Here is a 16627-nt window from a genome sequence, read left to right as displayed (position 1 = left end):
GCCATAGCAGCACACCACGATGCATTCGACGGTAAGTCCTTAGGGAAGCACGACCTGATCATCAGGTTCCTAAGAGGCGCCAGGAGGCTGAATCCTTCCAGACCACGCCTCGTTCCCTCATGGGATCTCTCTGTAGTTCTTCAGGGTCTACAGAGAGCCCCCTTTGAGCCTTTGCAGTCAGCTGAGCTTAAGGCACTCTCCTTGAAGACTGCCCTCCTGACTGCGCTCACTTCCATCAAGAGGGTAGGTGAACTGCAAGCATTCTCTGTCAGCGAAACGTGCCTGCAGTTCGGTCCGGGCTACTCTCATGTGATCCTGAGACCCCGACCGGGCTATGTGCCCAAGGTTCCCACAACCCCTTTTAGGGACCAGGTGGTGAACCTGCAAGCGCTGCCCCAGGAGGAGGCAGACCCAGCCCTGTCGTTGCTGTGTCCGGTGCGCGCTTTACGCATCTATTTGGATCGCACGCAGAGCTTTAGAATCTCTGAGCAGCTCTTTGTCTGCTTTGGTGCACAGCGGAAAGGAAGTGCTGTCTCCAAGCAGAGGATCGCCAACTGGCTCATTGACACCATAACTATGGCATATCTCGCCCAGGACATGCCGCCCCCGGTAGGGCTACAAGCCCATTCTACCAGGGGTGTAGCGGCTTCCTGGGCCGTGGCCAGAGGTGCCTCTCTAACAGACATTTGCAGAGCAGCAGGCTGGGCAACACCCAACACCTTTGCAAGGTTCTACAACCTCCTGGTGGAACCAGTTTCGTCCCAGGTAGTGGCACGCAACACAAGCGGATAAGCCCGGGATAGCTGGCCGGGTGTATCACTTGCACATAGCGCCTTCCACCTCCCTTTGAGCTGAAGAAGTGTGCCATTAATTCCCAGTAGTGTTCACAAACTTTGTTCCCTTGTTGACTTCCTCCTAGCCCTGTGGCAGTCGAGTTTTTGGAGAGACTCGCTGCCGGCCCAGTACACGTGCTAACTAAGAGTCCTGTTCTGCGGTAGGTGCGCCGCATGTGGCGGTTCCCTGTAAGGCTAACACCATGCGATATATATCTTCCGCTAGTTCGTTTCCCTGTTGGCAAAATGCGTCATATCGGAAAGACCATGTGACGTATTCTTTGACTTAAATATCCCCCTCTCTTTGGGCGAGGTGTGGTCTCCGCGGTGTCTTCCCCTTGGGAGGAACACCTCCCGACTAGACCTGGCGGCCCAGTCAGATAATCCCCCTTCTTTCTCAGGGAGTGGAAAAAGAGAAGGGGAAAAGAGGCCACGACTGCGTTAAGCCTGTCTCTATCTTTTGGGTAGTCGACTTGTCCCCATAGGGCCGTTTGACACTCATAACTTTGTTGGGGGTGGTTACGTGTCGACCTGGTGTGCTAGCTGCGAGGCACACAGTAGTCTGCCCACCACACACCGCCAGTTCACGTAACATAGTTCAGCCAATTGTGGTGTTTCGTATAGGGACCCCTAGTGTCACTACATCGACACAACATCGAGTGATTGACAGATAGGGAACGTCATGGTTACTTGTGTAACCTCCGTTCCCTGATGGAGGGAACGAGATGTTGTGTCCCTCCTGCCACAACGCTAAACTACCCGCTGAAATGGCCGGACCTTATATCGGCTCCTCAGCATAAAACCTGAATGAGTGGTTGCATACCAGCTCCTTTTATACCCATATGTCTGGGGGAGTGGCATGCAAATACCACTTGCCAATTTTCATTGGCCTTTTATCAAAGACCAGAGGTGTCTCAGGCTCCCAAGAGTGACCCCTAGTGTCACTACATCAACACAACGTCTCATTCCCTCCATCAGGGAACGGAGGTTACACAAGTAACCATGACATTTTCCCTTTTAATCACTGAATGTAATTTTGAATGTCCATAGTTTAAGGAGGGTGTACCTGTATGCTGGGTTGGAAATCTCAAGGATTAATAGTGGTGTTTTTCTTATTGCATTACGTGTTGTTCTGAAAGCATAAAAACAAATGAAACACAGAATGAAGGCTGTCATCCGCGCAGCCTGACCGAAGCAAAGCGAGTGCGTTTATTCGTGCGATTAACAGAAAGTGAAGCGCTGCCGGCTTGTGATGCGCAAATGGCTTGCACACGCTGCACGAGTCTGTTTGGTATACTGCAGTCTTGTCACATTTTAATTTTTTGTTTAGCCTCCCATTCAGCTCATAAAAACATGCTGTGTGATCATGAGGAAGGATTACATCAAGATGTAGATTGAAATTCAAGTGAGGAATTTATATTAATAAAATAGTCTATTCCTCTCTCTCCGTTGCTGGCATGCCAGTGATTACCCCTCCGTGTGCCAATGCTGGCACACGTGCCATAGGTTGCCGACCCCTGGCATAGATCATTAGATAATCCACATGAAGCACAATGTGCACAGAGCACATAATGTGCTATCTGGCTTAACACACGTTAACGTTCCCAGATCAGATGACTTCATTGGACATGATGTAGTAGGTTGTCCAGCATCATGGAATGCTAAACCAATCATATTAGGATTCAGATCGCTGCAAACAGAGGTGGAAGTCATCCAAACATGGGCAGAGAGGATCGTTCACTTTAATTGCCACTAATATGGCGACCAAGAGATGATGCCAAGTACATGACACAGATTAAATGATGGCTCAAATGACACAGAATGGAACTGAATGAGATCTCGTTACTCATGCTTGCATGCTTTGGAGAGAGAGCATACCTTTAGTCATTGTTGTATTTGCATGTGTAATTAGTTCTTATGTACAATTATGCTTTATTTGTTTGAAGAGGCTTTTGGACACTTGGAGATGTTATTTTTGTAATGCTATAACTTTTGATTGCTTTGTCATATCAACACAAAATTTTACTCAGTTACAGGTGACATGGTTGGGAATAAAACAAAAGCAGATTTTGGAGCTACCTTATTTACACCCTGAGATATGTAATGTAAAATCTGAAAAATAAAAATAAGTTATTTTTTGGCTCAAGATTTTTGTGATTTTTCAGCAGTTTCTTAGGCTGAGATTATCAGAATTTATCAATCTATTTCATAAAAAAATTTGAAAAGTTATCTTTACAATGATACCAAACAATTTATTGCATTTGTAGAGTTATAAGCCTTTAATTTTGGGCATGCCACTGAAAAAGGAAATCTTTAAAAACACCTTAAGAACTTAAAAGTATAATGAGCCTAAAATGACTAACATCCAGAGGTGGGTAGAGTAGCCAAAACCTGTACTCAAGAAAAAGAACAATTACTTAAAAAAAAAATTACTCAAGTAGAAGTAAAATTTCTAACATAGCTAATTACTTGAGTAAGAATAAGAAAGTATCCAATAAAAATTCATTACTTTCACAAATTACATAATGGACGTTAACCCTATATTCCATTAAATAATATACATTGAACATGTATTACAGAATTATTATTAATGGAAATTCTCTCATCATTCACCATCATGTTGTTCCAAACCCATTTGACTTTCTTCCATGCAACACAATAAGGAGATATTAGACAGAATGTTTGCCTGAGTCACTATTTACTTTCAGTGAATGTGGTTTTTTTTCTCCATATTTTGAAAGTGAATGGTGACCGAGACTGTCAGTCCCTAACATTCTGTTTAACATATTTTGTGTTCCACATAATACAAAGGGTCACACGGGTTTGGAACAACATAAGGATAGGGAAATTATGACAAAATATTAAATTATGGCTGAGCTATCACTTTAAAGGGATAGTTCACCCACAAATGTAAATTCTCTCATCAATTATTCACCCTCATGCCATCCCAGATATGCATGACTTCCTTTCCTTCCTTAAAATCTCTCAATAAATTACACATTAACTCAAATTAAACCCAGTAATGTAAAGACGTAAAAGTAAAAAAAAATTCATTAGAAATTTACTTGAGTCAGAGTAAAAAGTACCCACTTTTAAACCTACTCTAAAAGTAAATTTTTTTTTCAAAAAGTTACTGAAGTAAATGTAACGTCTCTCCATCTGTGGAAGAAGACTTACTTACACAAATATTGTTTGTTAACTATAGATTTGCCTGAACAGTTTGATCAGTACACATTGACATATGGGTGTTTCTCACTAACAGATTTCCCAAAAACAAATTTTGGGGTTATATTAAGGTCACTTTAAAACTCACTGAGAAATCTTATGCCATGCCTTCATTTATTTTACCCTTCAAATGCTTTTTTATGTATAGATTTATTTCCCAGAATACAGACCCAGACTTTTTTTATATTAAATTATGAAAATGCAATATCAAAATAGTAGAGTAAAATAGATTTTCACTGAGTGAAAATGATTGATTTGTCAGAAATGATGACTGTTCCACAGTTGTGGCATCATTTCCACCACACCAAACAATTTTGCTCCTAACAAAGTTTTTAAAAGTTAGTGTACTTGTTAATCAAGTCGACAAAAGTGTCAGTGAAGAGCATGCTTGAGATGAAATATGAGACAAGTAATGTTTGAAATAAATTAAAGGTAAATATCACTTGTGAGCAGAATATGTTTAATGGGCGTCATTTACATTCAAACTGTAATTTTGCCAAATTATGCTAAAAGTGTGAAAATATTACATAATTGTGTGCATTTAGGATACATACAACAAATCAAATTTAAAAAACATTTAAAATCAAATGTAATTTCCTTCACAAAATTATATTAGACAAAATTCTAGATGTGGTGTAAATGACGGCAATGAAGATGGCTTGACGTTGGATGTTCGATATTCACAATTAGTCGCAAACTTAGGGACCATCTCCAAAGATACATGCGATATTGGTGTATACATTTCTAACTTCAATAACATTTAAAGTAAATGACTTGCAGTCATACACCCAACTCCAAAGTGTGCATCTAGATGTCAGCAATGATGCACACCTTTTAGATTTTTGATATAATGAAAAACAAACTGTCCAAATATACAGATAAGTACTATTATCTACTGAATAAGTACTAGTGTCTAGTGAATAAGTACTAGTGTATAAGTACAATTATCCATTGAATAAGTACTAGTATCTAATGAATAAGTACTAGTGTCTAATGAATAAGTACTAGTATCTAATGAATAAGTACTAGTGTCTAGTGTATAAGTACAATTATCCATTGAATAAGTACTAGTATCTAATGAATAAGTACTAGTGTCTAATGAATAAGTACTAGTATCTATTGAATAAGTACTAGTGTCTAATGAATAAGTACTAGTATCTATTGAATAAGTACTAGTGTCTAATGAATAAGTACTAGTGTCTGTTGAATAAGTACTAGTGTCTAATGAATAAGTACTAGTGTCTATTGAATAAGTACTATTGTCTAGTGAATAAGTACTATTATCTAATGAATAAGTACTAGTATCTAATGAATAAGTACTAGTATCTACTGAATAAGTACTAGTGTCTAGTGAATAAGTACTAGTGTATAAGTACAATTATCCATTGAATAAGTACTAGTATCTAATGAATAAGTACTAGTGTCTAATGAATAAGTACTAGTATCTAATGAATAAGTACTAGTGTCTAGTGTATAAGTACAATTATCCATTGAATAAGTACTAGTATCTAATGAATAAGTACTAGTGTCTAATGAATAAGTACTAGTATCTATTGAATAAGTACTAGTGTCTAATGAATAAGTACTAGTATCTATTGAATAAGTACTAGTGTCCACTGAATAAGTACTAGTGTCTGTTGAATAAGTACTAGTGTCTAATGAATAAGTACTAGTGTCTATTGAATAAGTACTATTGTCTAGTGAATAAGTACTATTATCTAATGAATAAGTACTAGTATCTAATGAATAAGTACTAGTATCTATTGAATAAGTACTATTGTCTAGTGAATAAGTACTATTATCTAATGAATAAGTACTAGTATCTAATGAATAAGTACTAGTGTCTATTGAATAAGTACTAGTATCTAATGAATAAATACTAGTGTCTAGTGAATAAGTACTAGTATCTAATGAATAAGTACTAGTGTCTATTGAATAAGTACTAGTGTATATTGAATAAGTACTAGTGTCTAGTGAATAAGTACTAGTATCTAATGAATAAGTACTAGTGTCTATTGAATAAGTACTAGTGTCTAATGAATAAGTACTAGTGTCTATTGAATAAGTACTATTGTCTAGTGAATAAGTACTATTATCTAATGAATAAGTACTAGTATCTAATGAATAAGTACTAGTATCTATTGAATAAGTACTATTGTCTAGTGAATAAGTACTATTATCTAATGAATAAGTACTAGTATCTAATGAATAAGTACTAGTGTCTGTTGAATAAGTACTAGTGTCTAATGAATAAGTACTAGTGTCTATTGAATAAGTACTAGTGTCTATTGAATAAGTACTATTGTCTAGTGAATAAGTACTAGTATCTAATGAATAAGTACTAGTATCTAATGAATAAGTACTAGTATCTATTGAATAAGTACTATTGTCTAGTGAATAAGTACTATTATCTAATGAATAAGTACTAGTATCTAATGAATAAGTACTAGTGTCTATTGAATAAGTACTAGTATCTAATGAATAAATACTAGTGTCTAGTGAATAAGTACTAGTATCTAATGAATAAGTACTAGTGTCTATTGAATAAGTACTAGTGTATATTGAATAAGTACTAGTGTCTAGTGAATAAGTACTAGTATCTAATGAATAAGTACTAGTGTCTATTGAATAAGTACTAGTGTCTAATGAATAAGTACTAGTGTCTATTGAATAAGTACTAGAGTCTATTGAATAAGTACTAGTACCCAATGAATAAGTACTAGTATCTAATGAATAAGTACTTGTGTCTATTGAATAAGTACTAGTGTTTATTAAATAAGTACTAGTGTCTAATTAATAAGTACTAGTATCTACTGAATAGTGAATAAGTACTAGTATCTAATGGAATAGTTACTAGTCACTAAAAAATAAGTACTAGCAACATAAAAATAGATACTAGTAAATTTTAAGGAATAAATGTCAAAACAGCTTGCCATAGATATGCTGCTTCACAGCCCACACTCCAATGATATTGGCTCGCGCTACAGTCAGTCTTTACAGGTTAGAAAAGCTATCAAAGCCAAAGCGCCTCGTGATTCAAATAAGTGCAGCATTGCTGCTGCAGCTGTTTAAAACACTTATGTGCTGATTGCAATGTCACAGATTTTAAGGGGGGCTGATGCCCTCCTAAAAAGAGTCAGGTAACGTCGATGACTTTCAGAAATAAATGACAAAAATTGCATAACTATCTTGTGATGCAGGTACACTATTAGACAAATTAAACTAGTGAGATTGTGAAAAATGTTTTAAAGAGACTTTACTTTCTAGAAGTCTACAATGCTGTGCGAAGTTGAAGAAACATAATCTATAAAACTGAAGATTATTTCTACTTAGTGACACCATGTGATTTTCTCACCTCCTTTAAGTATCTCTCTATTTCTCCAGCTTTGATGACGATGGGTCCTCTCACGGCGTACTCCACAGCCTTCACATGCGGGTTCAGTGTGTTCATAGTCAGAGTCTTCTCCCGCATTTTACCATTCAGACGCCCCGCAGCCACTTTCGCCTCGGCGGAGCTGAAGCGCATCTGCCCGTACTTCTCTACGGACGGACCATGAGATTTATGTCTCACCCCGGTCAGCTTCAAGGCGGTGTATTGATCAAGAGCACCAGCGATCAATGACCGAGCTGCAAGCGACTGCATGCGATACATATCGGTACAGTGAGGAAGTCGAGCCCGTATGATGAACCTGTCAAAAACCCGAAACAAGGATGCGCGTGCGTCGGTACCGGTGAAGATCCTGTAGTTTTACCACGTGTTTGATCGCTGGTTAGTCACGTCAGAAATGTCCGCTTCTGTACGAGGCCGATCGGCATTATAGAGCCACCTCAACATCGCCTACTATTATCCACCCGCCAATCTTTTCTCTCTCCCTCTTCAGTTCACGATGGGTATTGTTGTTCTCACGCTGCCCCCTGATTCAATGTCACAATTCGACGCTTAAATGATAAAACTACAATATCCAGCCGTATAGGCGTTTTCGCTGGGGGTGCGCGCGCGCGCGTGTGTGTGTATGTGTGTGTGTGTGTGTGTGTGTGAGGGGAGGAGATTTGATGGCACTGTCACAGCCGGCTAGAATTTCATCAGAACAGTAGTCACATTCAAGGTTGCTTGAAAGTAGCAGCAAGACGTTGTGTTAATGTTTGAGGTCTCTGAGTTTTTGAGCAGAGCTAAAGTAAAAAGGTTCAGACTCTGACTTGGTTGTTACAGGTGTTTTCTACAAATCATAATACTAATTTTGTAACAGTGTAGTTAGTTAATGCATAAGCAAACATAAACCATTGAATCCAGCGTCCCCACCACTTACCTATTTTTAAAGCACACAAATAACAGCTCATTAGTCAGTTGTAATTAATAAAAATACAATAAAAATCAGCCTATTTGCCTTATAAAAAAATAAAATAAATAAACATAAAAAAAAAAACGGAAGGTTTTATGTACAGATAATAATGTACTAGTGAATAATGTACAGATTTTGCTCTTATGGAAGGAAAGTGATACTTTAATTCACCAAAGTGACATTCAGCTGATCACAAAGTATAGTCAGGACATTACTGATGTAAAAAACAGCCCCATCACTATTTGAAAAAAGTAATTTTTGATCAAATCTAGACAAGCCCCATTTCCAGCAGTCATCACTCCAACACCTTATCCTTGAGTAATCATGCTAAATTGCTAATTTGGTACTAGTAAATCACTTTCCATTATATCAAACACAGTTGAAAGCTATTTGGTTCATTAAATGAAGCTTAACATTGTCTTTGTGTTTGTTTTTGAGTTGCCACAGTATGCAATAGACTGGCATGTCTTAAGGTCAATTTTAGGTCAAAAAAAGAAACAGCTTTCTCTAGAAACTCATCAGTCAATCATTGTTTTGAGGAATGAAGGCTATACAGTGCTTGAAATTGCCAAACAACTGAAGATTTCATACAAAGGTGTACACTACAGTCTTCAAAGACAAAGGACGAATGGCTCTAACAAGGACAGAAAGAGATGTGGAAGGCCAGATGTACAACTAAACAAGAGGATAAGTACATCAGAGTCTCTAGTTTGAGAAATAGACGCCTCACATGTCCTCAGCTGACAGCTTCATTGAATTCTCCCTGCTCAACACCAGTTTCATGTACAACAGTAAAGAGAAGACTCAGGGGTGCAGGCCTTATGGGAAGAATTGCAAAGAAAAAGCCACTTTTGAAACAGAAAAACAAGAAGAAAAGGTTAGAGTTGGCAAAGAAACACAGACATTGGACAACAGATAATTGGAAAAGAGCGTTATGGATCTTAACCCCATTGAGCATTTGTGGGATCAGCTAGACTGTAAGGTGTGTGAGAAGTGCCCGACAAGACAGCCACATCTATGGCAAGTGCTACAGGAAATGTGGGGTGAAATGTCACCTGAGTATCTGGACAAACTGACAGCTATAATGCCAAGGATCTGCAAAGCTGTCATTGCTGCACGTCGAGGAGTTTTGATGAGAACTATTTGAAGTAGTTTAAGAAGTTCTGAAATTGTTTTTCAAATTGTAATAGTAATTTTTCACATTATTAATGTCCTGACTATACATTGTGATCAGATGAATGCCACTAAAAGTACCAATTTCTTTCCATAGGAGCAAAATCTGTACATTATTCCAAACTTTTGGCCACCAGTGTAAATGGTCACTTTCAGTTTTTATTAAACACTATTTTTATTTGGGGGAAATTTTATATTCATAAATGTAAGTGTATTTTGCAAGAAGATCCTGCTACATGTTTATTTATTTGTATGTATGATTTAGTTTTTGGGGATGTTTATTTTTGTAGTGCCTTATTGTAATTGTGGTTTAGGAGTAAATTAAAGTAATAAATATGCTACATGTTAAACCATGTTTAAAATAATAATAAAACAAGAACAGAAGGGTCTGCATTCAATATAGGCTTTTGGCAAGATCAGCTTTATAGACTTCTCAATTTAATTTGTATCATGAAGGCATTTGTTTGATAGAATCACATGCTGTTGCATGTGATACACATGGTCCTTTTGAAGGACATTTTACTTGATAACAAAGTGAAATCGATTATATAATTATACTGCCTTGATTTACACTGTTTTTAGTTAATCAGAAATAATAAAATAGGATTATTCTTCTATGTCTGTACTACTCAATACCTGAAGGATTCTTGAGTACGACTAAGGACAAGCCAAAATTGTCTAGATATTCCCCACGTTTAGTGTGGAGCAAATAGGTCTGTTAATAAAATCGTACTGTTTTTCTTTCACCTTCTAATTACGGCAAATTATGTTTTCATATTGTATTCAACATATTACCATTAAAAATTGGTTTGATTTAAAAAGATATTTCACACAAAAGTACAAATTTGCTCCAAAGGATTAGAAAAATGAAAATGTTTCTGTAGTCTGTCAATATAAATAATCTGAATGAAATGCTGCCATCTGTTGGAAACAAGTCTGTACAATCTCATTTTATAACTTCAGTAATATGTAGAATGCCCAACAAAATCACTGGTACCACAGTATTTGTTTTTCAGGTTGACTTTTTATTTAAAAACTATTTTTATAAGACACAAACATTAAGTAAAAATGGCAAGCCAGTGAAATGTATTAACACATATATCAGAGAAAATTCTTCCAGAAAATATACTCTTTCAGTCAGGCCAAATTCAAATGTTCTCTGAGAGACTCATTAACACTTTATGTAGCTGCAGGTTTGGGGAGTAACGGAATACATGTAACAGGATTACGTATTTAAAATACAAAATATAAGTAACTGTATTCCACTACAGTTACAATTTAAATCATTGGTAATTAGAATACAGTTACATTCAAAAAGTATTTTGATTACTGAAGAGATTACTTTGCATTTTATTGTCATTTGTTTCATTTAATATTTAGTCCTTTCAGATGGAAAACATTTATACATATAAATGATGCGATCCAAAGTGCATTTGAACAGCAGTGAAACAATTTCTTATGATGTGTTACATTCATACGAGCAGACAGAGAAGTTTGAAGTAAGTTTGAAGTAAGTTTGAAGTTTGGAGCAGAAGAAATAGAAATAAACCTTGTGTAAATTGTCAGCTTTACACTAAGTTAAAATGCTATTTCTAGCCATTTTACATGCACATGTTACCAGGCACGATCATATTTGTTTATCAAGAAAATTCACGTTGGATCATAATTTATTTTTGTCTAGTAAGACCTTTGATATTAGGGCAAAAATCATATTCTTGATGATAATTTTTTAAAATCCTTAAAACAAGATCAATTTGATTTATCTTGTTTTAGAAACAACACTGCATAAGATATTTAGGTTTTTCAGAGAATGTATTTTTAACATGTGTATTTTGTCTTACTGTACTGACAGAATTTTTATAGTCAAAACAAGTGAAAAAATCTACCAGTGCTGAAGAAGTAATCCAAAGTATTTAGAATACATTACTGACCTTGAGTAATCTAACGGAATATGTTACAAATTACATTTTACAGCATGTATTCTGTGATCTGTAGTGGAATACATTTCAAAAGTAACCCTCACAACCCTGTGTACCAGTTGCCTAAATCATCTTGTGTGAGGCTAAAAGATCAGTATTGTGCTGAACAATGACTTGGTTAGCAAAAAACCCAGGATTTCCACAGTTCAACTAAAAAATCTGAAGTCTGGAGAGCAACATATAACATTTTATTCAGGGTTTCCCTTTCCATTTTCAAAAAGGCACTTAACATTGAGTTTCAAAAAAATTTCAGTGACAGACAACATTTTGAATTTTTTTCAGCTGTAATTTCAGAACACTGAGGCTTGTGTTTCAAACAGTGTGCGGCAGTGTATGAAGGAGGTGGTACTAAAAGGAATGTTTCAACAGAAGGCAGGACACGATGGTAGAATTGTAAAAGTTTCTTTGGTGCAGAAACATTTTTTTTCTTTGGCACTTTACTCAACACTAAAATCTAATTAGTTGATCTTAGATTTTTTAAGGCATACTTTTTTAAAGTTAACGTACTTATTTGGCTCAAGTAAACTGAACTAATGTTAACTAGTTACAAGGCAACTTAACTCATCTGTGATAAAGTATCATTGTTTTTATTTTATCATTTAAATTGAGTTATAACATGTCTTATACACAATATAAGGAAAATTATGACTGGACTCTAGGTTACCCATATGGCAAGTTGGATTCACGTCAGTACTTCTTAATGCACATAAATTTACACTTTTGTAAAGTACAATTGAGTAGAGAAGAATAACTTAATTTGCCAGACTCCACGTTCACCACAGGTATCACCTTAATGGTGACTTCACACAAATTACTTCAACCAGCTACAACAAAACAACAACAACAGTCATACAAATTAAAACTATATAAATTTTTAAATAACAATTATTATTTTCCTACATAAATTCCCTTGTTTTGACCAAACATACATACTTTATTCAAGCGCAAGGTCTTATGGGTATCCCACACAGCGGAAATTTTGTACTTGATCATTTTGAGTTAGTGTTTGAATCTTTAAGTTTAAAAAACGTATATATTTGAGTTATGATTCCAAAATGTGACATTTCTAGTACTGTTTAAAAATAACTACTTAACTTTAGGGTTCAGAGGTGACTTAATTAAAACTAGTAAGAAAAGCAAATAATTAGGCTTAAGTTGAGTAAACTGTCTTTTTACAATTTGAGAGAAATATTAGTTTTTACAGTAATACGCACTTTTTAAAGAAAAAAGCTCTCTGATTATGATTTTGTGGTGGTGTAGTGGACTAAAGCACTGAACTAGTAAGCAAAAGGTTGTTGATTCAATCCCCACAGCCACCACCATTGTGTCCTTGAGCAAGGCACTTAACTCCAGGTTGCTCCAGGGGGATTGTCCCTGTAATCAGGGCACTGTAAGTCGCTTTGGATAAAAGTGTCTGCCAAATGCATAAATGTAAATTTTCTCTTGCATAAAATATATAGACCTAATGCATTGTATTATAAACAATAGCCCATTCCTTTCAGATTCAGATCCTATTATTCCATGCTCCCAACTGTTTTGCGTACTTTTTCTCAGTCCCTCCTGCCAACACAATGAATATTTTGACTGCATAACCTTTTGTCAGATTTATATAAAAACAGGGTTCCCACACTTTCTGACCAATGAATTATGACTTTTCCAGTTGCTTAGGGTTACTGGATAAGAATTTTTAAAAACCATTTTATAGAAATTGATCCCACAAAGATAAATTCCTGCCCAACGAACACTAAAAAATACTGGGTTAAAAATAACCCAAATTGGGTTGTTTTTAACCCAGCTGCTGTTTAAATATGGGTCAGAACAAACGTTGGGCTAAACTAACCCAGCAAGTTGGGTTATTTATTCAACCCAAATGCATGTTCATTTTTACAGGAATGCTGGGTTCATTTGATCTCATAAGTGGGTTAATATTTTCAGATTGTTTTATCCTTAAAATATTGTAAAATAAACCACACCATAAACAAAAGTGTAAACATTGCAGCTCCTTTATTCTTTGTAGTGGATCTCAGGCTGCTGGAGGTACCCCACCATATTTGTTCCAACCTACAAAAAGACAGTAAGACAATAACAAAGCAAAGCAAAAAGGTTAAAGAAAGATATCAACCCATAATGTTAGCAATCTCACAGTCATCAGAATACTGGAAGCATGGTTAATAAATATAAATGTGTCTGTGCAATAACAGGTCGAAGTTTGCACCAGTTTGTGATTTTTCACACAAGTGTTTGCCTCACTGGTGATGGTTTTAAAGTACAAAGAAAAACTCAGACTTTGATTCGATATTCGATGGCTCCTAATGAATTTATTAATTAATATTTACTTTATTTTTTGTTTGTACTCTAAACTCAAATACGTTTTCAATGTTTACCGTGCACACCAACGCTTTTCATGTATTGAACAAAGCTCCGCATGACGCTTGCGTAGAGCAGTGTGTTGAAGCCCTGAAGCGCAAAGCCAAATCTCATGAAGCTAGTGTGACATCTATTAACAGTTGCGTACAGTTTGTGATACAAATCTTATTTCACTGAATAAATACTCCAATTTGTCTGCACTGAGAACCACTCACTCCTGAAGACGATCCAAAAAGCGTGTCAGGTAACTCAGCAGCTGGGCTGTTCTGACGCCACCGCTGGGAGGGTTGTATAGTTTCAACTGTCAGTGAAAATGACCCAGCTATTAACCCACAAATACTACCCAACATTGAGAAAATAATCCAATAAAATGACGTAACAGGCCCGACCCAGCGTTTGGGCTGAAAAAATAACCCAGCATTTTTTTGAGTGTACAGCAATCATTCATGGTTCGCGTCAGCGTCAAGTGGCGCTTTGAACTCCACATGAAAAGTGTTTGCAGACAAAGACGTCTCATTCTGTGTTTTGGTGATAGTAAAGACTTGCCGTGCTCCTGTGGAAATTAAAATGCGCTTTATGCTGAAAAATACTTGATTTCTGTTACAAGGTATATCTAGGCTTGTTTTGTACAACAAATAGTGTTTCCCATAATTTGATCACCGACAGGGAAGCACTGTTGTGTGTGTCGGTGCTGTGTGTGTCAGTGTAATGACTCCGGTTGGACACATCGCAAAGGTTCTGCCTTTGTTTATGCTGGTTTATGCTGTATTATGCTGGACAGTAAATGCGTTAATCACGATTAAGAAAAATTAACTCGTCAAACTTTTAAAATGAATTGCTTGCGTTAACGTTCATTTTGACAGCTCTAGAAATAACTCTTTACAAACACTGTGCAGTGATACTTCACTGTTCTTCTTCTGCTGTTTTACTTTCAAATTGAGCTAAAGTGGCCAAAATGTGTGCGAAGTTGAAGCACCCCAAAAGATAACTGGAGATTTGGGCTTCCTTCAGATTTCCATCAAGGGCAGTGGAAAAACTTGCAGTACTGACAAAATGTGCATTAATCAAAATTGATAAAAAAATGCATTTATTAGGGAGCCTGGGTAGCTCAGTGAGTATCACCCCTGGAGTTGCGAGTTCGAAACCCAGGGTGTGCTGAGTGACTCCAGCCAGGTCTCCTAAGCAACCAGATTGGCCCGGTTGTTAGGGAGGGTAGAGTCACATGGGGTAACCTCCTCGTGGTCACGATTAGGGGTTCTCGCTCTCAATGGGGCATGTGGTAAGTTGTGCGTGGATTGCGGAGAATAGCATGAGTCTCCACATGCGGAATCTACACGGTGTCATGCATAACGAGCCATGTGATAAGATATGTGGATTGACTGTCTCAAAAGCGGAGGCAACTAAGACTTGTCCTCTGCCACCCGGATTGAGGTGAGTAACCGCGCCACCACGAGGACCTACTAAGTAGTGGGAATTGGGCATTCCAAATTGGGAGAAAAGGGGATAAAAATTTTTTAATAAAAAATGCTTTTATTATTATTATTTTGAATGTAATAACTTTCATTTCTATCAAAGTCAGGTAATATTATTTATGTGGACCAAAGTGCATTTAAGCAATAAAGATGCATATTGCATGTTTTTTTTTGGACATTAAGTTCAACATGATATCGGGTCGACGTGTCTTCATGTGTTTGTGACAAGTGCAGTTTTACTTGAGATGGAGCTTGGCTCATGCGATGCGAGCTTATCACAAATATAGGCCAAAAAACAGTTACATTATCCCATTGTTTTAAGGACAAGCATGTATTTGAAAAAATAATATGCAAAATATGGATTTTTAATATACATTTTTGTAGCCATCAATCACGCACAGTATGATGCATTGCCGAATGAGTCTGTCAGACTGAATTTAAGGTTATTTATCATTTATCGTTTCTCTAATGCCTGAAATATTAAGAACTTTGATAATATAACACTAGAGGACAATACCTGATAAAGCTTCAAATAAGTTGCCAGAATGTACTGCTGCTTTTAGTAGGAGAAATATATTTCTTACATTTAGCAAAGGCTATATTATTTATTATTTAATTGGCTATTGTATAGGCCTATATACATTATTGTACACTGTGTAATATAATGTATTAATTTATGGTTTGTGCTCCTAAGATCATCAAATATGATTCATGTTTTATAAAGACACTATCTGTACTACTGATTTTTTTGTAGTGTCTAGTAGTGTGTCTGTTTGGATCTGACATGTAACATTAGGAGTAAAGGTTTTGATGACACATTTCAGTTAAAATTAAAATAGCAAACTCATACAGTCAGCCAGGTTAGCTATAAAGCTAATAATCAGGACACTCTACAAATGGGCAATTTTCATCTGTCTACATTTAACAAGACACTACACATGTTTATAACCGAGAGAAAATGGTACAAACCTTAAATCAGAGTATTACTCTGATGATGTCCGTTTCTTTAAAAGTTTGTGGCCTTGGAGCTTATCTGTATGTGCTTGATTTTATTAGGGATGGGCGGATCAATAACTTGGTTTTAGTAATAGTAACCATATAATAATATCTATGGTTAATTTTGAGGTTTTATATGTGGCTTATACTTACCAATTTTTTAAGGGTAAACAAAGCAGCCTAATAAGTTTCTGTTTAGGCCCATAAATATATAAAAAAATTTAAGTAATAATTTAAGTTAC

General features: G+C 36.3%; 1 protein-coding gene across 1 annotated transcript in view; it reads right to left on the bottom strand.

The window, feature by feature from the left end:
• The window catches only part of LOC127451750 (alanine aminotransferase 2-like), a 35017-nt gene extending 26957 nt beyond the window's left edge, over nt 1-8060 (bottom strand). Inside the window, exon 1 of the mRNA XM_051716673.1 lies at nt 7414-8060. Within this exon, the coding sequence (XP_051572633.1) occupies nt 7414-7710 (297 nt within the window). The 5' untranslated portion in view covers nt 7711-8060. The remainder of the gene's footprint in view (nt 1-7413) is intronic.
• Between the last annotated feature and the right edge of the window lie 8567 nt (nt 8061-16627).

This window comes from Myxocyprinus asiaticus, chromosome 2, assembly GCF_019703515.2.
Source record: "Myxocyprinus asiaticus isolate MX2 ecotype Aquarium Trade chromosome 2, UBuf_Myxa_2, whole genome shotgun sequence".
Lineage (NCBI taxonomy): Eukaryota > Metazoa > Chordata > Actinopteri > Cypriniformes > Catostomidae > Myxocyprinus > Myxocyprinus asiaticus.
The sequence above is the reverse complement of the archived record's forward strand: the minus strand, read 5'-3'. Positions and strand labels throughout refer to the sequence as shown.